This window comes from Lactuca virosa, chromosome 5 (assembly GCF_052849685.1).
Source record: "Lactuca virosa cultivar CGN04683 chromosome 5, Lactuca_virosa_CGN04683_v6, whole genome shotgun sequence".
NCBI lineage: Eukaryota > Viridiplantae > Streptophyta > Magnoliopsida > Asterales > Asteraceae > Lactuca > Lactuca virosa.
This window is the reverse complement of record NC_136430.1, coordinates 379,458,185-379,484,897: the sequence shown is the minus strand read 5'-3', so window position 1 is coordinate 379,484,897 and position 26,713 is coordinate 379,458,185. Positions and strand designations below refer to the sequence as shown.

Genomic DNA, 26,713 nt, shown 5'->3' with positions numbered 1-26,713 from the left:
TAAGATACCCTTTCCTCTTCAGATTTTTGTTACCCTGTTGATATTTCTCTTCTCTGCAATCTTGAACTCATCAGAGTTTTAATAGAAGATAGTCGCGCTCCACGTCATCTTATTTCAACCGAAATAGGTTGTTCAAGACAAAATAGATATGTGTCCAGAAGAACATCCTTTGGTATAGTTCTCTCCTATCTGGTCTCATCAATGGGAAACAACATGTTTATCAGCGTGAGCATCAGCTTGAGTGAGAGGGTAGTTGGTGCTGAAGAAAGGATGCAGAGTCAACGTCAACTAGCTCCAACAAGGAGGGTGATGTATTCAAGGATTGACATACTGATCTTAATCAGTTAAGATCAATGTTGAGATAGAGACAGAAAGTCCTGACACAAACAAAGGAAAGAGAAGAACGCACATCGGCAATGTTAGTAGCAAAATGTGTATTTACAATGTATACTCTTTTGGTAAAACAAAAGAAAAATTTAATGAACAAAAATATATAGTAAATAAAAAATAGCAGCTTATGTTCAGAAGTAGCAAAGCATAAAACAAAATAATGTATCAGCGTCTAAACCAATAAATCAAACCATATAAATATTTTTCTCCCTGAGAGCAGAAAGCACAATTTTGTTTTCAGAATCAAACACTTTTCCCTCATGACGGTTGAAAAGAACTTTGTAACCAGCATCACAAAGTTGACTGATGGAGATGAAGTTGCCTTTCAGACCTTCTACATAAAATACATCCTCCATCTTAATCGTCCTGCATTCAAAATTTCCAATGCCTGTAACAGCTCTTCCACTATTGTCACTGAAGTTTACCATTGGACCATCCTTCTCTACAAAATTTTTTAAGAGGGACTTGTAATCGGTCAAGTGTTTAGAGCTTTCGCTATCTAGGTACCAAGTTTGACCTAGATTTGGACTTGATCCTTTACCAGCATGAGAACCATCAGCGTCACGAATGCCATCAAAGAAATCATTGACAAGTGCCATGAGACCCTTAACATTTAGTCCCTCATCTTCAGATGTCTCTTCTTTATCCACCCATTCTTCATGATCCGCTTTTTTTGCAATGAAAGCTTTTGGTAGACAGATGTTTTCCTTGTTCAGATGAGCCACCAGCTTCTTGTACAAAACTTCATAGTTCTCATGACTTTGGGTTTCATTATTTTCTTTGCAGTCCCTAGAAAAATGATAAGGGCTTCCACAATTAAAGCAATTACCTGAGTTTCTCTTCTTGGAAGTGGATCTCCTTATTGAACCGCTTCCCTTGAACTGAGCTCTTCTAACCCCATTTGCTCTGCTTTCTTCGTAACGCTTGAAGATAAGTGCAACGCTGGCAACAAGCTCATCGGTGAGATCTCCGTCACTTTCTTCACCCCGATCTGAATTATCTAAGTCACTGATGTGCTTCATTGTTTCCTTTCGTGACACTAGTGCAACATATTTTTCCTTGTTCGACTCCTTCATGATTTTTTTACGAAGAGATTTGGTCTCTTCATAATTTCGCAGATTAAATAACAAAGAATTCAGATCCATGGTATCGATCTTCTCACCGTTCTTAAGAACATCAGCGTGATGTTCCCATCTTTTCCTAAGAGAATAGAGAAACTTTAGAACCAACTGTGATGAGTGCTTGGCGATTCCCAGCCTACGCATATCATTAACCAAACGGTTAAACCTATTGAAGGTTTGGGTAAGAGACTCACCTTGTTGAGCAAAGAAATCCCCGTATCTACGATTAAGACTATTGGTGGTTGTAGCCTGGACTTCCACAGTGTCTTCATAAGCCACTGTCAACGTGTCCATCATCTCTTGGGTTGATTCACAATTATGTACGAGATAATACATGTGGTATGGAAGAGGGTTTCCAATAGCAATCTTGGCTTTTACATCAATATTGAGCATTCTCTTGTCATCGTCATCATAACTCGTTTCTGGATTTTGCTTCAGGGGGCCAACAGGAGCGTTATTGACCATGGATTGGTACATAAGAACATGGGGACCTTTTTCAACAATATTTATCATCTCATAGTCCATGGTTTCAAGAACCACCATGGCCTTGGTTTTCCACATGGCGAAATTGTGTTCATCGAAAGGAGGAATTTTGCTGAGACCAAAAAAAAATTGGAATTGCTTGAAGTCGACATGATTACTTGAGTGTCAAAAACCCACTCTGATACCAATTGAAGGTTTTTATTGATTGGATCTACTTCAGGTATAAAGACTAAAAAGAAACTTAAAGAACGAAAAGTAAAGAACATAATTTAAAAGACACAAAGAGTTCTCCAAATTGTTTCTTTCACAAAGAAAGAGGTTTTGTCTTCACCAAAAAGACGAGTTTGTCACAAAGACGATTGATACAAAGCCACGATCACAACATTAGGGTTTGCCCTAATGTTGTATATATATATATATATATATATATATATATATATATATATATATATACTAATATATACATATGAATCACTTGATTAAAGGGATTGCGTCTAATGTATACTAAGAACCGATCATATCACAAAGATACCAGATCTGTGATCTAATCTGTACTTATCTATATCATTACCTAATATAAAAAAGATTACAATCGGATAACTGTACTATAAGTTGACGCTGATAAGCTTGATACGTTGGCGTTGTAGATGTAGTAGACGTTGACGATTACCTATCAGCGTGTCGTGTGTTTGACTCATCAGATCATACGGTGTGACCTTACACATAGATGATGTACTGATTGTTCGAGAGTACCCGGATGTGTTCCCAAAGGATTTTCGAAGAGTGCCTCCGGAGAGGCAGGTGGAGTCTCAGATTGATTTGGTTCCAGGTGCGGCTCCGATAGCCAAAGCACCTTATCGGTTAACACCTCCAGAGATGCATGAGTTGTCTACATAGTTGCAGGAGCTGCTAGACAAGGGATTTATCCGGCAGAGTAGTTCACCATGGGGGCGTCGATCTTATTTGTGAAGAAAAATGATGGGACGCATCGAATGTGTATTGACTACCAGGAGCTGAATAAGCTAGCGGTGAAGAACCGTTACCCACTCCCGAGGATCGATGATTTATTTGATCAGCTTCATGGTGCATCTTGATTCTCCACGATTGATTTGTTTTCGGGTTATCACCATATGAGGTTCAAAGAGGAGGACATATAGAATACGGCCTTACGGACTCATTATGGTCATTTCGAGTTCATGGTGATGCCTTTCAGGCTCACCAATGCTCCATACGCATTCATGGATCTCATGAATCGCGTATGTAGGACCATGTTGGATCGGTCTGTGATTGTATTTATTGATGACATCCTGGTCTTTTCCATTTATTAATAAAAGTTTTTACAAACTATTATTTCGAAAACATTATTTAAATTCAGAGTCTCCCAATATCCATTTAGTTGTAAACCCAAGGATGTGTACGGTCACGCCTTCGCCTTGCCACTATCCACTGAAGTACCTGAAACCATACACCAAAACTGTAAGCACGAAGCTTAGTGGGTTTCCCCATAATACCACCACACAACGGATAACATATACAAACAAACATGCCCAAATACTCATGCCTGGCCCAATCAGCCTTGGGCTGGAATACCAGGCATATCTACGATGGGCCAAGTCATCCTTGGGATGGAATGATGGGTTTTGTATACTACAACATCCTATGGTGCACATACAACCCTAAATACCTTGGATCTATGTTTTCACTAATTATACATGCAAAGGTGTTTCCAAGGTATTTAGCTTATAACTAGCATGCAAAGATGTAAACTACACAAGATACTAGTTAGTGTAACATACCTTTTAAGTGGCTGGAAGTCTTGATGTATTTGGCCTTAAGAGCTTAGCCCCAATAGTGTGGAAGCCTCAAATGAAGTCACAACACATCAAGGAAAAAGGTAGGACTTGAGAGAGAATCTCCATGCACTCTAAAACCTTCATGAACTCCAAGAACATACACACACATAATGTAACACCCAAAAATTCAAACCAATTTAAACTTTTAAAAACATTTCAAACCATTAAAAATCATTACAACTTTGTTTTCAAAATGTATAATATCAGAGTTTTCCCAGAAACATAGACAAAACATGAGGAGCTGTACGATCACGCCTTCGCCTTGCCGCGATCCCCTGATGTACCTGAAACAATAAATTGAAACTGTAAGCCCGAGAGCTTAGTGAGTTCCCCCAAAATACCCATACCCGCAACAATACACATAGAATCATAACAGCATACTATAGGTCCAATCAACCATCGGGTTGGAATAACCCAGGCCCACAACCAACAGGTTGGATTGCCAACACCTTATGGGTCCAATCAACCATCAGGTTGGAATACCCCAGGCCCACAACCAATAGGTTGGAATGCCCACATACTCTGAGTCCAATCATCCTCGGGATGGAATACTCACGGCCCACAACCTACAGGTTGGAATGCCCAGGTCTATTGGCCTTCGCACCAAGCAGATAAGCCTCAACCGCCAAACAAACATGTACACATATAATAGATAACCACATAACAGTCTATAGACAATACTTGATCTAACGGATCTTACCACATAACACATAACACCATCCTATCTACCAGGATGCCAATCTAACAGATCATACCACATATCATATACTATTATCCTACCCTCTAGGATACCGATCTAACAGATCATACTAGCATAACATAACCATATAATAATCTAAAGGGTCGGCCTTGGTGCCTTAGACCCTTGAGTATAGTGAGGAAAACTCACCTTGCAACTGTCGTCTGAAACTAAAAAACTCAACTCCCGGATCACCAACACGAACTCCACCACCTATAGTTACCATAAAACCCTTTTTCAAAAATCTCCAAATTACCATAATACCCTCAGAAGTCAACTGGTCAACTCTTGGTCAAAGTCAAAGTCCACAGTCAAAGTCAACAGTCCATGTTGACTAGACTCGTCGAGTGCGGTTCATCGACTCGTCGAGTCCTTCCTAAACTCGAGAAGTCGTGAAATCCTTGATTGGCTCGTTCGAGTTCCCCTTTAACTCGCCGAGTTCATAGGTGTCCAAGAATTGGGAGAAACCCTAGCCGACTCGCCGAGTCTTCGAACGACTCGCCGAGTTCAAGGCAATCTTCAACGGACTCGCGGAGTTTGTTCATCAACTCGACGAGTTCACGACCATCTTCATATGACTCGCCGAGTTGACTATGCAACTCGCCGAGTCCTTTCAGACCTTCATCCATGCAGACACTTTTTAAGCCATGCCAAGGTTCCAGATTACAGATCCAAGCTTCTAAGGCATGTTTAACACGTAAAGTTGCAAACTTTACACACATGCAAGGCCCTAAAGGCTCTAAATGACCAATCTAAGCTTCTAATGGAGCTTTACACCATAGGAGAGTCTCATCCTTGCGAAAGCTGGAAACTTTATGGACTTAGGACTCAAAAGAGGTTCAGATCTGAAGTTTAAACTTCAGATCTAGCTCTCATACCAACATCCCTTCATGAATAACTAAAGAAAGCCCTAGTTTTCACATATGAATGGTTCTAGAAGAAAAAGAGGTTAAGGTAACAGTTGGTTACCTCCAAAACGTGCCCAAACGGAAGTAGACTCTGGATCCACACGGAAATCTTGATGCTAGCCTCTTGATCTACAAGTTTCCTTCACAAAAGTCACTCCCCAAAGCTCCAAAACACTCTCCAAGCTCTCACTCACAGCAATTAGGGTTTCTGGGTCTCAAGAGGGTGATAGAGGACAGTGGGAGGCGCTAATGGTCCAATATATAGGGTGCAAAAACCCTGAAAAATTAGGGTTTCCACTGCCAGCTCCTACTCGTCGAGTCCCTCATGCCAACTCGACGAGTCATTCATCAATTGACGTGTCCTGGCCCGCTGCTACTTGAGGAGTCAAGCGCCAACTCGTCGAGTAGACCTTAGACATGAAGTCTAAATGGAAAACTTAATAATACCTGACGGTTGGGATGTTACACATAAGGGTGGCGGTTTTAGGTCAAGATGCTTGTATTTATATGTGTATTTCAAGGGTCATGGGTATAACCCAAATCCATACCCATGGGTTTTATGATCCATGGTTCATGTGGCCCAACTCTTTATGCACTCATACATAAACTTGGTCCAACATGGATCATAAGCCCAACACATATAAATATCACTAATTACCATAATTAGTCCCCATAGATTTAATTAGTCTCTTTTGATCACTAAATTAATTCCAAATTAATTCTTGATCAATACTAATTAAAACATATGATTTCATATTAATATATTATAGCTTATAATATATTAATAAATCATATACAACCTCTTCTCTCAAAAGTCCATCCTAACAAATTATCCTGATGATATGCAACCCAAATGGACCATGCTACTCTCGGTTCGAATACATACCAATAATAGTCATGGGCTTAGACATCTAATCCAACAGTCTCCCACTTGGATAAGTCTAAAACTATTATTATGTATGACTCCAAGATCCCGACTAGCAACAGTAGCTCTTAAAAGCCGCTGTCGAACTCTGACCTAGTCAATGACGTGTCCATTAGATAAGGGATCATATATTCCTCCATTCTAGATATCATATAGACTGAGACATGGATTATAATCATTCTCTTAGTCCATTTGTTGTTTCCCGATTTCCGATTTATGACGACCGACTAATTGAACAAATCAAATCAGTCCAAGCCCGGCCGAGCACTTACGTTTGTCATCACTAAATCATCGAGGGGCCCATAGATATCGCTTTTATCCCTCCAAGGGTAAAAGGAATTGATAAACTTTGACTCATATGCTTGTTCTACTACTTGTTGAATCATACACAAAGGCACGTTTTATAACATCGAGTTACCAATGCGTTTTCATACAATCAATATATAACCAACTCATAGTCAACAACTCATATCTCTAGGTTTGAAGAATATAAGATATTATCGTCTCATGATCACTCGTGATAAAATCCATGAAGTGAGTCAAATGAGCGTGGGTTTAATCCAATACTCAGAACTTATGAGCACTCATGAATGTTGTAGCAACTCTTGCTATGTCCAACACCTTAGACATCTACAAACCCAATTAATGACAGTCTTGCCTTAATACCTACTTCTAACGTATTATCGACTGTGGATGGTTTGAATAACTTAGTCAATCGGAAAGAACGACCTAGTTATTCTGGAAGTTAAAACATGCAAAGTGAAACACAAGAATAATACTAATCCTCTATGGTCCCAAGCACCTTTGAGAGTAAATAAAACACCTTTTATTTAAACACCATATTGATTACTCATTATTCATTGTATAATGTTTCAAATAATCAACTTTATACTTGAATCAAAACAATAGTCATGCCATGCTCCAAGCATGCACACTATGTTTTGTCCAAACAACAGTTATGCCATACTCCAAGTATGCACACTATGTTTGTCTATGATCCTTACTTTGTGAAATAGACCAATTGAACATGATTCCAATGATGCTCATTTCACAATCCCAAATCCTTACCGTAAATGTAAGAATTCCAAATTCCTACCATTTACCGAAATCTATTAAATTCTAAACTTATATGCATTGATCCTCTTGTAATGACTATGCACAAAGTCACAAAGACTTGTCAACAGACATTACATAGTATTCCAATGGAGATCAATTCCATGGAAACGAAGTCTCAAATTCAAAGTACATTGCTTTGAACATCCTTCTTGCATTAAGTTTTCTAATCTTACACAGATTTAATGAATAACTTCCACCTATGGAAACATTTCCATATTCCCATTTTGACTATCACTTTTGAACAAGAGTTGCCTCTTTCCAGAATATGTCAATATGGTCATTTCCAAAAATTTACATCATACTTCCAACTGTCCATGAGCAACCAATATTTGGTAAACCTCAGATTGTCCTCGACAATTTCTTAATCATTTTAGTCATATCCAATTCTAGCCCTTTTCCCCTCTTAATGCCCAAGGCATTTGGAAAATTTAGAAAGAATGAATATTATATCACATGCAATCGATCCTATATCCGAAGCATATAGGACACGATTCATGATGTCTCACATAAAGACATGATACTAGACCAGTCTTTTGCTATCATAATTCTATTTCTTTTTGCCATGTTCTCATAATTCAGATTATGAAAAGGGATGACGTAATCATAATCGAATTTTAGAACGCAAATAATGTTCCCATATATAGAATTTCCTTATGTTGAACCATTCCAACATAACATTCATATATATACTTGACTAAATTTGATTAAAATCTCACAATCTAAGCTTTTAGAATTGAAATGAAGTATAATTTCTGTTGGATTAGGTGTCTAAGCTCATAACTATTATTGGTATGTATTCGACCCGAGAGTAGCATGGTCCATTTGGGTTGCATATCATCAGGACAATTTGTTAGGATGGACTTTTGAGAGAAGGTTATTTATGGTTTATTAATATATTATAAGTAATAATATATTAATATGAAATCATATGTTTTAATTAGTAGTGATCAAGAATTAATTTGGAATTAATTTAGTGGTCGAAAGAGACTAATTAAATCTATGGAGACTAATTATGATAATTAGTTATATTTATATGTGTTGGGCTTATGATCCATGTTGGACCAAGTTTATGTATGGATACATAAAGAGTTGGGCCACATGAACCATGGATCATAAAACCTATGGGTATGGATTTGGGTTATATCCATGACCCTAGAAATCCCACATATAAATAGATACTTCATTGCCCAAAATCGCCACTTGTATCTTTTTAGGGTTCATGGTGTCTTTTGTGTGCATGGAATTCTCTCTCAAGTTCATCCTTTGTCCATGGTGTGTTGTGATTCCATTTGAGGCTTCCACACTATTGGGGCTAAGCTCTTTAAGGCCAAATACACCAAGAATTCAAGCTCCATCAAAAGGTATGTCATGCTAACTAGTATATTATAATTTTATGTTAAATGCATGCTAGTTGTAAGATTAATACCTTGGGAACCATTTGCATGTATAATTAGTGAAAACATAGATCCAAGGTATTTAGGGTTGTATGTGCACCATACGATGTTATAGTATACCAAAACCCAACAGTGGTATCAGAGCCATGAGTTGTTTTCAATTATACTTGATGCAGGTTGCTGAAAAAAAAAACTGAAAAAAATCGAATTTTTTGCTGTCGGGACAGCAGACTCGACGAGTCCATGAACAAATTCATCCAACTCGTCGAGTTGGTTCATGCACTCGACGAGTTGGACCCCCTGACAGCTTATCTTCGAGTTTTTTGGCCTGTTTTGGATTAGAATCATTACCGCAAAGTGTTTTTGTTCATAAAATTTGTTTTTTGATACTATGGTAATGTTTATTCTCATCCAAATAAAGGATAATAATCAAAGTTTCAAGTTTTATACATGTTTATATGATGCTTGAAAAATGTTGATTATGAATGTTCATGTTTATGAGTTTGTTTAGATTAATAGGAAAAATTATGAGATAGTTGTTTTCAATCCAAATTAATCTTGAAGTTGTTCATAATATGTGTTTTTGTAACTTGTCCTCAAGTTACATGAAAAGTCATATTTATGAATTTTAAAACCCATAAAAATTCCATAAGTTATGAAAAAATGAAGAGTCACATTTTTAATGCTTTTAAAGTCTTCCATAACTTGTCTACAAGTTATGGAACTTGAAGAGTTTTTTCATTAAACCACTTTAAAATTCATAAGTTATGGAAACCATAAGTTTTTTGAATTGTTCAAAACTTGTCCTTAAGTTTTGGAATTTGTAAAGTCAAACCCCATATACACTTTAATTCCAAACCCAAGAATTTTAAAAGTTAAAGTTCAAACTTTATGGACTTCATTAAATTAATTAAAGTGTCTAATTAAAAGAGTTAATAATTCCATAAAGACATGGTTTAAGTTTAATTAAATTAAGAGTATAGTTTAATTAATAGATTAAACCACCAAGTATTTTAAATGTTTAAAATACACCCTTATACTATTATAATATTAATAGTTAATACTTATATATATATATATATATATATATATATATATATATATATATATATATATATATATATGTATAAGAACAAAGTCAGTCTTACCGTTAGTAGGCCTCATTCACGAAGCCGGTCTATAAGGTGGTATAAGGTTACTGCCTATAAAATGACAGTTTAATGGGTGTCCACTCTCACCCACCGCTTCCTTGACCGGTGGAGGGTCGTTAGCCGAATGGGTAGGACAAGGACTATAATTCTCCCTTCATTAAAAGTATTAATGATAAATACTAAGTAACTAAACCTTTTATAAATACCCAATCTTAGTTACTTAGGAAAAAGTGAATAAGGTGCTAATCCATGAAATTACACTTTGCACTTTGTTTAAGTCGGTTAGTGGAGCGTGTGTGGTTAACCGGCACACTAACTCGTATTTAACAAGGTAGGCAAAGGGTAACCTAATGTTTATCATAGTATCGATGGAGCGTGTGTGGTTAACCGGCACATCGATTGAGGGGTAAACACTTAAAGGTACCAAGTAATTTGCATGGTTACTTCACACCTTGTTTTGTGATCCTCGGCATCCCAGTCACAAAACCTGAAGGGCACACTCGAGATTGAAACATGCCATTGAACAGTTCAATGAATCTCAAATATCTAGGAGTTTCAAAAACCAATTAAAACCTAATAATATATATTTCGTTTTCATGGTGGAAATTGGCGAATTGTCATTCGCCTACCTTCAAATATTTTATAGCTTGGATTACGGCATCCCTCTTCCAAGTTATAAAAGTATTGTGTTGGGTCCTAGCCTTAATATTTCATATTGGGTGTTATATTAAGGACTTTAAATCAACTATCTTGAGTATCTCCCAAAAGATGTCTGGTTTAGACATTTATGATCTTCCCAAATCTCTTGAAACAAGCTTTCCTAAATGAAGATGATGTCCCATGGAAATCATACTTCTTTCACCTCCTCCAATTATTCTCCCTAACCCACAAGTTCCTGAAAAGTTTAAGGTCACTCAAGCCCTATTGGCAAGCAAAGGTCTATGTGTGATCACATCTTGGAGATGTAGTCACATATTGACAAGCCGGGAGAGTTGGGTGTCAAAGTCTTGAGAAAGTTGGTGGCTCAACTACTTTCTAAGTCACATAGTGAGTTCTTTTGGAACACCTATGAAACAGACTATGACAAGACCCTTAATGATCTTATCTATTTGCTAAGATCAACTTCCTAAAAACTTTATGGACATTGACAATGATGACACTGGGAATCCAAAAAAGCATTCTCTTCCCAATGGAAATGGATCGGCCATAGTCAACTCGGTTGACCAAATGGTAAAGAGAAAAGCTAAGTCTGAGATAGTCCCATTACCAAAGGGTCCATATGTTTATATTGCCAAAGAAAGGGGCATTGGTTGCGAAGCTGCCAAATTTACCTAAGAATGTTAAAGTCAATAAGTTTGACTCTACTTCAGGTAAAGTCCACTATCTAACTCTGCTAAGTTTCTATTCTGAGATTCTTGATACATGATGTGACTGGGTCACATGTTGATGTTTTAAGAATCAAAGAAAAGTGAAGAAACTTAAAGAAAGAATATGCTGAATCTGATCGCGTAGATGGATTTCTATCGCATAGTTTGAAGATCGGATTCTTGAGCTACTTCTTAGGAGTTATGATATTTTGCTTAGGAATAGATAACAACAAGTTTTCATATGGATTGTAAGGATAAGATTTTCCGCAAAGTTTTAAAATAAAAGGTAAATCTTTTGATTTTATTTATTTTAAAATATCCTTACAATGACATTTGTGAAAATCTGTGTTGCTTATAAGATTCCATTAAGAGCAAGAGTGGAAATATGAATTTTATTCTTTCATTTGTGGTAGTGTCTAAATTTACCAAATAAGGAAAGATTCTCATCACCCAAGTTTCAGTTGGATAGAAACTTGGAATCATGCAAGTTGTATAGCATGATGAATGAGAACTTTCGAGCATTGGAAAAATTAAGACTAACTACTTGTTCACATGGGTGTGTGAGTCAAGTGAAGGACTAAGGGATCGGGTATACATTCTTGTGCACTGGTCAGAGTCCACCACAAAAGATCGATAAGACTATTCGTCATAATTTACTATAGCTCAGTAAATATGGTTATACTTACAAGCTTAAGTGTAATTCTGAGACATTGGAAAAGGTTCCAATGTATGGCAGAGCGAATAAGAAGAATCAATTTAGGCAGAAAGATAAAAGTTTCTCAAATATGAAAAGATGGGAGAGTACTTTAGTATCATGTTTTAAGACCATCTTAATGATTTTGAGACCTTATCACAATTCATCCTCTAAGTGCATTCTGATAGTTAAGAAGAGGAGTTATGAATTATTGAAGTGGTTAAATCAAGAAGATGATTCATACTTCGTTCCAAAAACAATTCTTAGAGTTATACTCTAAGATTGTAACTTGACTGACATGTCTTAAAGAAGGTTTAAAACACTTATCAAATGTAAGAGTAAAAGTTTTCTACTCTTGTACATTTGAAATTGGTAAGTTGTGATGTTTTGGATAAAACAAAGACCAACTAAGGCCAATTGTGTGAAGTGTTTGTCTTGATTAGAATCCACACTATCTCTTGAATATCTGACAAGAAAGTCTTATATGTCAAGAGGACAGTGGGAGTCTTAAAGGTCTTGAAAGTCTCAAGAACTAATCAAGAATAAAACCTGAAGTTCTTCACTAGCACACGACTTGAGGTTTATAACCTATCGTGTTGACATATTCTGTGCCCATTCCAGTTAAAGTTGGCTTTGCATATGAGTTCTTAGAGTTCTCAATTGGTTGCACAACAACTTGGAAGCAATGGCAGGCCCTTGAGCTGCCAGGTGGCAAGAAATTAAGATTGAGCTCAGTCCATATGAGTTTGGATTTGTCATTATCCTTGTCTTGTGACTATGGTTTTGACAATTTACATGGATAAGAACACATACACCATTAAATCTAAGGGTCATAAGGTTTCTCTCCGATTCATGAAAATGATGGTGAGGAAACACTTCCACCAAGTAGATTTGAAGTAGATAGCAATTGTGATATTTGCATTCTCAAAGTCGTTAGTGGAGTTGTGTGGTTAACCGACACACTAACATGGACTTGTGAGAAGTGGCAAAGGTCTAAACAATTGAGACTATGATTACGGCATCCCTTTTCATAGTTCTGAAATTGTTTAGACACACCTGTGAGCTATCTAAGATAAGGTGTATGATATTGATAAAGTTTTATCAAAGCAATCTAGTATCAGAAATCTGAACTTTGGTAAGAAAGTCAATAAAGTATTGTTTTTTCTAGAAGTTCAACTGATTTCTGAGTACATGTCAAAGCTAGTGGGAGCATAAGTGTTATGCTAATAATCATCATGTTAGTGGGAGCATGATAATTATGATAAAGGTTGCAAGTTAGCAATGTTAATTATAGAAAACAAAAGGTTTCAATTGGGAAAAAGTTGTTTTGCTATAATTAAGGGAGAGGAAATTATACTTCATCTCAAATCTAAAAGCTTAGATTGAGGTTTTAATCGTATTTAGTCAAGTATATATATGAATGTTATGTTGGAATGGCTCAACATAAGAAAATTCTAATATAGGGTCCATTATTTGCGTTCTAAAATTCGATTATGATTACGACATCCCTTTTCATAATCTGAATTATGAGAACTTGGCAAATTGAAATGGAAATATTATAGCAAAAGACTGGTTTAGTCTTTATGTGATACATCATGAATCGTATCCCATATGCTTCGGATATAGGATCGATTGCATGTGTTATATTCATCCTTTCTAAAATTTTCCAAATGCCTGGGGCATTAAGAAGGTAAAAGGTCTAGAATTGGATATGACTAAAAGGATTAAACAATTGTCGAGGACAATCTAAGGTTTACCAAAGATTGGTTGCTCAAGGACAGTTGGAAGTATAATGATAATTCTGGAAGGACCATATTGACATAATCTGTAAGGAGGAAACTCTTGTTCAGAAGTGATAGTCAAAATGGAATATGGAAATGTTTCAAAGTTAGAAATTATTCAATCTGTGTAAGATTAGGAAACTTAATGCAAGAAGGATGTTTCCAAGGAGTTGATCTCCTTTGGAATGCTCTGTAATGCTTGTTGTCAAGTCTATCTGACTTTGTGCATAATCATTACAAGAGGATCAATGCATATAAGTTTAGAATCTAACAAATTTCAGTAAATGGCATGAATTTGGAATTCTTGCATTTGTAGTAAGGATTTAGGACTATGAAAAGAGGATCATTGGAGTTATGTTCAATTGATCTATTTCACAAAGTAAAGATCATAGACAAACATAGTATGCATACTTGGTGTATGGCATGACTAGTGTTTAGAAAACATAGTGTACATGCTTGGAGCATGGGACAACTATTGTTTTAAATTCAAGAATAAAGTTGATAGCTGAAACAATATACAATGAATAATGTGTAATCATATGGTGATAAATAAAAGGTGTTTTATTTATGTTCATAGGTTTTGATACCATATTCGATTCAATTATTCTTGTGTTTCATTTTTCATGTTTTGACTTCCAGAATAAACTAGGTCATTGTTCTGGATGACTAAGTTATTCAAACCATCCACAGTCGGTCATATGTTGGAAGTAGATATGAATTAAGACTGTCAAGGGTTGGCTTGTAGAGGTCTAAGATGTTGGACAAAGGGCTACAACACTCATGAGTGCTCATAAGTTCTGAGTATTGGATTCAACCCGCGCTTATTGGAATCACTTCATGGATTTTATCACGAGTGATCATGAGACGATAATATCTTATATTCTTCAAACCTAGAGATATGAGTTGTTACTATGAGTTGGTTATACATTGATTGCACGAAAATGCATTGGGAACTCGATGTTATAAAACGTGCCTTTGTGTATGATTCAACAAGTAGTAGAACAAGCCATATGAGTCGAAGTTTATCCATTCCTTTTACCTTCGGGATAAAAGCGATATCTGTGGGCCCCTCGATGATTTGGTGATGACAAACGTAAGTGCTCGGCCGAGCCTGGACTGATTTGATTTGTTCAATTAGTCAGTCGTCATAAATCGGAAATCGGGAAACAACAAATGGACAGAGAGAATGATTATAATCCATGTCTCAGTCCATATGATATCTAGAATGGAGGAATATATGATCCCTTATCTAATGGACATGTCATTTGATTTGTTCAGAGTTTGATAGCGACTTTAAGAGCTACGATTGCTAGTCGGGATCTTGGAGTCATACTTGAATAATAGTTTTAGACTTATCCAAGTGGGAGACTGTTGGATTAGGTGTCTAAGCCCATAACTATTATCGGTATGTATTCGACCCGAGAGTAGCATGGTCCATTTGAGTTGCATATCATCAGGACAATTTGTTAGGATGGACTTTTGAGAGAAGGTTATTTATGGTTTATTAATATATTATAAGTAATAATATATTAATATGAAATCATATGTTTTAATTAGTAGTGATCAAGAATTAATTTGGAATTAATTTAGTGGTCGAAAGAGACTAATTAAATCTATGGGGACTAATTATGATAATTAGTTATATTTATATGTGTTGGGCTTATGATCCATGTTGGACCAAGTTTATGTATGGATACATAAAGAGTTGGGCCACATGAACCATGGATCATAAAACCCATGGGTATGGATTTGGGTTATATCCATGACCCTAGAAATCCCACATATAAATAGATACTTCATTGCCCAAAATCGCCACTTGTATCTTTTTAGGGTTCATGGTGTCTTTTGTGTGCATGGAATTCTCTCTCAAGTTCATCCTTTGTCCATGGTGTGTTGTGATTCCATTTGAGGCTTCCACACTATTGGGGCTAAGCTCTTTAAGGCCAAATACACCAAGAATTCAAGCTCCATCAAAAGGTATGTCATGCTAACTAGTATATTATAATTTTATGTTAAATGCATGCTAGTTGTAAGATTAATACCTTGGGAACCATTTGCATGTATAATTAGTGAAAACATAGATCCAAGGTATTTAGGGTTGTATGTGCACCATAGGATGTTGTAGTATACCAAAACCCAACAATTTCTTCTCCCTTAATTATAGTAAAACAACTTTTCCCAATTGAAACTTTTTTTTTCTGTAATTTACATTGCCAATATTGCAACACTTATCATAATTATCATGCTCCCACTAACATGATGATTATTAGCATAACACTTATGCTCCCACTAGCTTTGACATGTACTCATAAATCAGATGGACTTCTAGAAATCAATACTTTATTGACTTTCTTACCAAAGTTCAAATTTCTGATACGAGATGCTTTGATAAAACTTTATCAGAATCATACACCTTTCCTTAGATAGCTCACATGTGTGTCTAAACAATTTCCAGAACTATGAAAAGGGATGTCGTAATCATAGTCTCAATTGTTTAGACCTTTGCCATTTCTCACAAGTCCATGTTAGTGTGCCGGTTAACCACACACGCTCCACTAACGACTTTGAGAATGCAAATATCACAATTGCTATCTATTTAAAAAACTACTTAGTGAAAGCGTTTCCTCACCATCATTTTCATGAATCGGAGAGAAACCTTATGACTCTTAGATTTTATGATGTATGTATTACTATCCATGTGAATTTGTCATAACCACAAGGGGAGGTTAGTGACAAATCCAAACTCATATGGACCAAACTTGTGCAATCTTAACTTATTGCCACCTGGCAGTACAAGGGCCTGCCATTGCTTCCAAGTAGTTGTCCCAACAATGAGAACTTGTAGAACTCAGATGTATAGTCAACTTTAACTGGAATGGGCACAGAAATAAGAGTATGTCAACACGATAGGTTACAAACCTCAAGTCGTGCGCTAGTGATCAACTATAGGTTTTATGCTTGATTAGTTCTTGAAACTTTTTCAAGATCTTTAAGACTCCCACTGACCTCTTGACATATAAGATTCTCTTGTCAAGCACCATTCCTTGACAAAGCAAATATTCAAGAGTTAGTGCGGATTCTTATCAAGACAAACACTTCACACAACTGGCCTTAGCTGGTCTCTGTTTTATCCAAAACATCACAGCTTACCAATTTTAAATTTACAAGAGTAGAACACATTTTACTCTTACATTTGACAAGTGTTATAAACCTTCTTGAGATTATGTCACTCAAGTTACAATCTTGGAGTATGACTCTAAGACTTGTTTTGGAACGAAGTATGACTCATCTTCTTGATTTAACCACTTCAACAATTCATGACTCCTCTTCTTAGCCATAAGAATGCACTAAGATGACCTTAGAGGATGAATCGTGATATGGTGTCACAATCATTAAGATGATCATAATACATGATACTAAAGTACTCTACCATCTTTTCAGATTTGAGAAACTTTTATCTTTCTGCCAAGTTGATTCTTCTCATTCGTTCTGCCATACATTGAAACTTTTCCAATGTTTCAGAATTATACTTAAGCTTGTAAGTATAACCATATTTACTAAACTTTAGTAAATCATGACGAATAGTCTTATCGATCTTTGTGGTGGACCTTGACTAGTGCACAAGAATGTGTACTTGATCCCTTAGTCCTTCACTTGACTCATATATACATGTAATCAAGGAATTAGTCTTAATTTCCCAAAGATGAAAATCATCATTCATCATACAATACAAGTTGCATGATTCCAAGTTTCTATTCAACTGAAACATGGGTGATGAGAATCTTTCCTTATTTGGTAAATTATGACATTACCACAAACGAAAGAATCAAATCCATTTTTCCAATATTGCTATCAATGGAATCATATAAACAACAATTTTCACAAATGCCATTGTAAGGATATTTAAAATAAATAAAATTAAAACTTTATCTTTTATTTTAAAACTTGCAGAAAAACTTATCCTTACAATGCAAATGCATATGAAAACTATGTTGTTATCTATTCCTAAGCAATATATCATAACTCTTAAGTAGCAGCTCAAAATTCTGATCACCGAACCATGCGATCGAAATCCATCTTTGCGATCAGAATCAGCATATACTTCCTTTAAGCTTCCTCTCTTTTCTTTGATTCTTAAAACATCAACATGTGACCTAGTCACATCATGTAACAAGAATCTCCAAATAGGAACTTAATAGAGTTAGATAGGGGACTTACCTGAAGTAGAGTCAAACTTTTGACTTGACCAACCTTATGATCTTTCAGGTAAATAGGGCAGCTTCGCAACCAATGCCCCTTCGTTTGGCAATAGAAACATATGGACCCTTTGGGAATGGTACACGGGACAATCTCAGACTTAGCCTTTCTCTTTACCATTTGGTCAACCGAGTTGACTATGGCCGACCCCTTTCCATTGGGAAGAGAAAGCTTTTTTGGACTTCCAATGATACCATTGTCAATGTCCATGGAAGTTTGGGAAGTCGATCTTCCATTCAAATTTGCTTTACCCGTGCTCCAAATCATTGTTGATTTAACAGCATTAAGCAAATATGTAAGATCATTAAGGGTCATGTCATGGTCTGTCATGTAGTAGCCCTAAAGAACTCACTATGTGACTTAGAAAGTGATGGAAGAACTTAGTCAACAACCAACTTCCTCAAGACCTTGACACCCAACTCTCCCGGCTAGTCAATATGTGACTTTATCTCCAAGATGTGAGCACACATAGACTTTGCTTGCCAATAGGGCTTGAGTGACCTTGAACTTTTCAAGAACTTGTGGGTTAGGGAGAATAATTGTAGGAGGTGAAGGAAGAGAAGTATGATTTCCATGAACCAACCACGGGACATCATCTTCATTAGGAAAGCTTGTTCCTAGGGATTTGGGAAGATCATAGTTGTCGAACCATACATCTACAATGGGAGATATTCAAGTTAGTTGATTTAAGTCCTTAATATAACACCCAATATGAAATATTAAGGCTATGGCCCAACACAATACTTTTATAACTTGGAAGAGGGATGTCGTAATCCAAGCTATAAAATATTTGAAGGTAGGTGAATGACGATTCACCAATTTCCACCATGAAAAACGAAATAGGTATTAAGTTTTAATTGGTTTGAAACTCCTATATCTTTTGAGATTCATTGAACTATTCAATGGCATGTTTAAATCTCGAGTGTGCCCTCTCAAGTTTGTGACTGGGATGCCGAGGATCACAAACAAGGTGTGAATAACCATGCAAATATACTTGGTACTCTTAATTTTTATCACCTAATCGATGTGCCGGTTAACCACACGCGCTCCACCGATCTATGATAAACCTTAAGCCACCCTTTGCCAACCTTGTTAAATCCAAGTTAGTGTGCCGGTTAACCACACACGCTCCACTAATGACTTAAGCAAAGTGCAAAGTGTAATTTCATGGGTTAGCACCAAATTCACATTTTCCTAAGTAACTAAGATTGGGGAATTTATAAGAGTTTAGTTACTTAGTATTTATCATTAATACTTTTAATGAAGGAAGAATTATAGACCTGTCAAACCCGTTCGGCTAACGACCCTCCACCAGTCAAGGGAGCGGTGGGTGAGAGTGGACACCCATTAAACTGCCATTTTATAGGCAGTAACCTTATACCCCCCTTATAGACCGGCTTCGTGAATGAGGCCTACTAACGGTAAGACTGACTTTGTTCTTATACATATATATATATATATATATATATATATATATATATATATATATATAACTATTAACTATTAATATTATAATAGTATAAGGGTGGAATTTTAACTTTTAAAACTCTAAGGGCTTAACTTGGAATTAAAGTATTCATGGGGAAACTTTACAAATTCCAAAACTTGAGGACAAGTTTTGAACAATTCAAAAAACTTTCCAATTCCATAACTTATGTGTTTAAAGTAGTTTTAATGAAAAAACTCTTCAAGTTCCATAAGTCGAGGACAAGTTATGGAAGACTTTAAAGCATTTAAAAAAAATGAGACTCTTCATTTTCATAACTTATGGAAATCTTATGAGTTTTAAAAATCATAAATGTGACTTTTCATATAACTTGAGGACAAGTTACAAAAACACATTTTATGAATAACTTTTAGATCAATTTGGATTGAAAACACATTATCACATAACTTTTCTATTAATCTAAGCTAACTCATAAGAACAAGATAATTTAAATCATCAATCTTCAAGAAATTAGCATGAACATATAAACTAATACAAATCTTGAAATTATGACAATTATCTTTGAAATTGGATTAGCATGAACATTACCACATCAAAACAGGTTTATAAGTTCAAAAACAGCTTAGGGTAATGTTCCTAGTCCAATTCCAGCCTTAAAAGTCGAAAATATGCTGTCAGGGGTTTCTACTCGTCTTGTGTAGTTATACATCACGGGTTTCTACTCGTCGAGTGTATGAACCTACTCGATGAGTAGGATGAATTCCAGCCACTTGTGTAGTTTCTTCATGCAAAGGTGTTTCCAAGGTATTAAGCTTATAACTAGCATGCAAAGATGTAAACTACACAAGATACTAGTTAGTGTAACATACATTTTAAGTGGCTGTAAGTCTTGATGTATTTCGCCTTAAGAGCTTAGCCCCAATAGTGTGGAAGCCTCAAATGAAGTCACAACACATCAACGACAAAGGTAGGACTTGAGAGAGAATCTCCATGCACTCTAAAACCTTCATGAACTCCAAGAACATGCACACACACATAAGGGTGGCGGTTTTAGGTCAAGATGCTTGTATTTATATGTGTGGTATTTCAAGGGTCATGGGTATAACCCAAATCCATACCCATGGGTTTTATGATCCATGGTTCATGTGGCCCAACTCTTTATGTATCCATACATAAACTTAGTCCAACATGGATCATAAGCCCAACACATATAAATATCACTAATTACCATAATTAGTCCTCATAGATTTAATTAGTCTCTGTTGATCACTAAATTAATTCCAAATTAATTCTTGATCAATACTAATTAAAACATATGATTTCATATTAATATATTATAGCTTATAATATATTAATAAATCATATACAACCTCTTCTCTCAAAAGGTCATCCTAACAAATTGTCCTGATGATATGCAACCCAAATGGACCATGCTACTCTCGGGTCGAATACATACCAATAATAGTTATGGGCTTAGACATCTAATCCAACATGGAATACCCTCTCATCATAAGCATGTTGGTCCAATCAACCATCGGGTTGGAATACCAAACATGTCGGGTCCAATCAACCATCGGGTTGAAATACCCTCGGCCAATTGACTGATGCACAAAGCAGTCCGGTCTCACCATATACCATACAATCATGACGGGTCCAATCACCATCGGGTTGGAATACCCCAGACCCAATCAACCATCAGGTTGAAATGCCAATATAAAACGGGTCCAATCATCCTCGGAATGGAATACCCGCTGGCCCAATCAACCATCAGGTTGGATTGCCCCCGGTCTATTGGCTCATGCACATAGCAGTAAAACCTCAACCACTAACCAACATATAACTAGTCAACAGACAATCGAGCAGATCAACAGATCACTAAGCATAACATCATCCTATATACCAGGATACCGATCTAACAAACTGAACAGAAGCTGACGAGGTCTCGACTCCGAATCTCAGCTCTCACACTAACAGCTACTCCAATTGAATGACCGATATCCATCAAAATCCCAAAATACCCTTAAGGGTCAAACTTGGTCAAAGTCAAAGTAAATTGGTCAAACCCATTGAGTCAACTGAGTCAACCCAGCCGAGTCAACCCAACCGAGTCGACTCAGGGTGCGTACGGTGGGCGTACTCTTGAGGTATATTGGGCGTACACGAAGCCTCGTAGGTTGACCACCATTAGGGTGGTTGATCTCGTCGGCAGGGCGTACTTCGAGTACGAGAGGAGTACCCTCGCAAGTCCTAAAATCCATTTAAGAGCTTAATGGCTTAAGCTCTTACGTCCAAACTTCAGATCCATGACAAAAATACTCTTAGGAGTCATAAAGTCTCCAACTTTATGACCTAGCATGTCCAATAAGTGCTTAACACAAGGTCTTATTCCATTAAGACATTCTACAAGATGCATGAAGCAAAACTAACCATTTGGAACCCATTTTTATGACTTAAGACCCCTCCTACTCAAAGGTCAAGAACATGCCAAATTCAAGATCTAACATTTTGGGACCCAAAAGCTCCATAAAAACAACCAAAAATAGATCTATGAGATAAAGAGATCATGTTGCAAGCTTTTTACCTTAGAATGGTTGCAAATGAAGTAGAAATCCCAGATCCAAGTGTTCCACTCCTACAAGATAAGCTTGGCTTCCTTCCTTCTTCTTCTAAGGCACCAAAAACACACTTCTAAGCTTGAAAAGGCTCCTCAAGGTGGTTCTAGGGTTACAAACACGTATGAGAGGGATGGAGGTAGTGAAGGTGGGTTAAATGAGGCCATAAGAGTGCTTAAATACGAGACACACCCTAAAAATTAGGGTTTACATAATTGGCAAGTATGCCCAACGTACACTAATATACGCCCAACGTAGTAGGGCGCGCCCTAGTATGCTCAGCGTACACCACGTATGCATGGCGTACTCCGAAGGCCATAATTACACAAATGCCATTAGGGATCCTTTGCACACTTTCTTGAACTTAGGGACCAAAAAGTAATACATCTCAATTAAGGATCAAGAATGGAAGTACTTCAAAACCAAATGTTACAATTCTCCCCCAATTGAATTAGACTTCGTCCTCGACGTCTGTTGTAGTAACTAGCCCAAGGTAGTGTTTCCACATCTCCACCTTGAGTCACTCAGACGGTCCTTCCCCAAGACCCGATCCGAACTAAAAGTTGGCTCATTCATGCGGCTTCCTACTCATACCATCTTTAACTTTCTAACTTTCATTACTGGAGAAACCATCACCACCTTCACACAATTTGGACATCCACTACCTCGACTGATTCTTAAGCAAGCATAACCATCTCGAAAAGCAGATGATACGATATCCCTCACAATCAGAACCCTTCCGATCCCGACTTACCTTGCTGAATCCACTGGGGATTCAAGACCCTTGACCCTCCTCTGCTGAAAGGAATAAACAATGTCAGCATGACCCATGACCTCCTGGCCAAGACCGAATGTATAGAGAGAGATCCAAAAAAGTCGGGAACTCTCTCAAGGCTATAACACCGAATCAACTCTATCAATATGCTTCTCGAGACTGAAAACCCATAATCCAGGTCTGACATTTATCCATTCATTAAATCCGTCCCTTGCCTGAGAGTATGATCACTACCAACCACACGGGAAGAGAACCCAAACCCACTATAGTTCCCTGCTTCCGAATGCCCTCCATTTACTTCGGGCTCTTCCTCTTGAATTGACAGTTCTTCACGATTCTGTCGAAGCAACCTCCTGGTCTCCTCCATTTGACGATCCAACATCGCCTGCATCATTGCTTGTACACCAGCCATCGTTACCGGCTCAGGTGCTGCTGCTACAACAGGTATTTGCTCGATTACAGGTGGTTGATTCCTGTTTTCGTTCACGTTTCTAGCGCCACTTCTTGTTCTTGCCATCGTTGATCTATACACCGAACAAGGTGAATTTAGATCCTCCTTCACGATAGATAATTATCCAAATCACTCCGAAACGTTTATATGCTAGTTCTAATACCGTCGTCACACGCTTAGAATCCTAAACACATAAGGTTTCCAGATCCGTTCGGCAACAGACCATAGATCCAAACAAACAATATCATATATAGCAAACATATAGCATTTAGCACATAAAAGCATTTTAGGCATCTTTCCTAAAATATATTAGTGCTCGTGTCTAAAATATGGTAGACACTCATCTCACAATCATCACTTAACATTCTAAGTTTAAGTCCAGAAATCCTACAAATTCCTAGTTCGCTTAAACTAATGCTCTGATACCAACTGTGACATCCCCAAAATCACGGCCAGAAAAGACCGATTTGTTTATGCTTTGTTTTATAAATCAGAGTAATCTTTTAAAGAAAACGGTTGTGGAATTTGTTCCCAAACAAGATATGATTAAACTTTATCAAATCATTTCTCAAAGAGAATGTACTTTTCATTAAATAATAAAATCTCGGGATGTCATGTTCCGATACAGACCAAAAGCATAAACAGATCAAAATAGACCTTACAACAGTTATTTACAACTACTGATCTATAATCCAGAATCTCTCGTCAAGTCAACCAACTTATGCTCTTGTGCCTTTACCTGTAATGCAAAGAAAACTGAATGGCTCAGGCTTGGGAGCCTGGTGAGCATATAGGCTTTTCAACCCACAATAATATAATTTTTTTGTATATTTAATCATCAAACAAACAATCCAATTACCCATCCCCATTATCTTCTTTATTTCTTAAGTTCTTACCTTAAGAATCCACTATCATTCATTCATTCGTTCCTAAGGATTAACCTAAGGAATTGGCACAAAGTCCATTGCTGCGTAAGGCGCATCTGCCAACTTTATCCTTTAAGCGCCTCTGCCAGGATTACGACATTCACTATTAGGCGCATCTGCCAACATTATCCTTTAAGCGCATCTGCCAGGATTACGACATTCACTATTTGGTGCATCTACCAATTTTATTCTTAGGCGCATGTGCTAGTATTTTGAGATTCTCTATTTGGTGCATCTGCCAATATTATTCTTAATTATCTTTCATACCTCATCATTTATCTACCAATGTTTTACCCAACATATTCGTAGATATAAAATGCATATACAGTTTAACTTATTTAAAACCTGTACCAAACATTGCATTCAACACCATCTCAGATAAACAAACAATTTATTAACACATAGTACATATTTCATAGCAACTACTTCATATTTATGTGTTAGAAGAAAGTGACTATACACTCACATGATAAGACGATGATCGGACAGCACCTCGTCTCTTAAAACAATCGTTTCCGATAAAACCAGGATGTTTTTCTTGGAAACCGGGCTTCTCGCGGGCAGAGTTTCGGCTTGGAAACTTCACTTCTCGGGATCTTCGGGGCTTCGGGACTTGCTTCGGGGCTCGGGAATGATATCGGGGCTTCGGGATATCTCTTGCACGAAAATCGATGCAAAATGGGAGAGAGAGATGAGAAAATGAGCAAAGGAATCGGCTGCCCTCGCATTCTATTTATAGGGTGCTGAAACTCGATTTATGATGGGCGTAAGCAGTACGCTGGGCGTACTCTTGGGATAAGCTTTGGTATGCGTGCCACGATCTTCAAAAATTCATAACTTTCGCATACGAGCTCCGTTTTCGGCGTTCTTTATATCCACGCGTAGGTGAGATTATGCTCTACAACTTTCATTTAGACTCCGTCGGCTAAGTTTGACTTTATTTTTATTATATTATTTTTAGTAGGCCGGGACAGGAAAACTTCGTTATAAAATCATAACTTCTTCATCTGACGTCCGTTTTTGTCTGTCTTTTTACCGTTGGACTACTAACGACGAGATCTTCGATTCTCGTTTAGATTGTTTCGGCTAAAAATCACTTGATCTCAATTTCGAGATTTCGGGCTGCATACTGCTAAGTCGAATCTTAGAAAAATCATAACCTCCTCATACGAAGTCAGATTTAGACGTTCTTTTTATGCACGCTCTCGTTTTAACGTATTCTACAACTTTCGTTTAGATAGCTAAGGCCAAATATCGCTCTAACGTAAATTCACTATTTACATTGCGCTGTGTCGTGCCGGTTCTGTCGCGAAACTTCGACAGGTCATAACTTCTCCGTTATAACTCGGATTTCGGCATTCTTTATATTTTAGGAAACCTTGTGACATATACCTCAACTTGGTTAAGATTATGCATTCTAAATAAACTTCCATCAAAAAGTCATTTTTTGATGCTTATCGTCTCTAAATTGACTAGCCCGGATCTACGGGCGTTACAGAAGGGGTTGAAATATACCCATTACCGGTTGAAAGAGACCGAAGGGCTTGAAATATACCCAATACCAGTTGAAAGAGACCAAAAAGGTTGAAATAGACTCAATACCGGTTGAAAAAGACCGAAGGGGGTTGAAATAGACCAAGTTATGCTATATATATATATATATATATATATATATATATATATATATATATATATATATATATATATATATATATATATATATATATGGTAAAGGGTATTTTGGGGGAGCTCACTAAGCTTGGTGCTTACAGTTTTCAGTTTAGGTTTCAGGTACTTCCAGCTCTAAAGGGAAGGGCGCAACTTGATCGCACTGCATCCGCCTATGTTTTCCGCATTATCTGATTTTGAGATTTGTATTCTAATATTATTTCACTATGATACATTTTTGTTGGTTTTGACATGATTACTAAATGTTCTGAAATGAATTAAAAAATGAAATTTTTGTTTGTGTTTTTTGGGATGTTACAATTTGCATCCAAGTGGTTTAGAACCTTGAGGCAAATCTTACAACACCTAAGTGTTATTCTCAAGAATTGAAGATATTTCATCATCAATTTCTTCATTCCAAAAGGCAACATCTTGAGACTCCATACCCTCTTTAATTGTCTTAGGATCATCTTCTTTTCTATCAAAATAATCATAATAAGAGTCTAGATCGTGTAGGTTCACTTTCTGAATCAATATTTCTTCCTATGTCTGGGTTACGAGAAATTCGATCTTGGATAATCCTTAAAGGAAAAATCAAGACTTTGGGCACATAAAATTGATCAAAACGAGAGAGAATATGGTATGTGTTAATTTT

The 26,713-nt window shown here is 36.9% G+C and overlaps 1 protein-coding gene across 1 annotated transcript; it reads right to left on the bottom strand.

Annotated features, from left to right (window-relative positions):
- Positions 1–575: 575 nt before the first annotated feature.
- On the bottom strand, positions 576–2,072 carry LOC145113697 (uncharacterized). The gene has a single exon (XM_079049760.1). It carries the CDS (start codon positions 2,070–2,072, stop codon positions 576–578), a length of 1,497 nt encoding a protein of 498 aa, XP_078905886.1.
- Between the last annotated feature and the right edge of the window lie 24,641 nt (positions 2,073–26,713).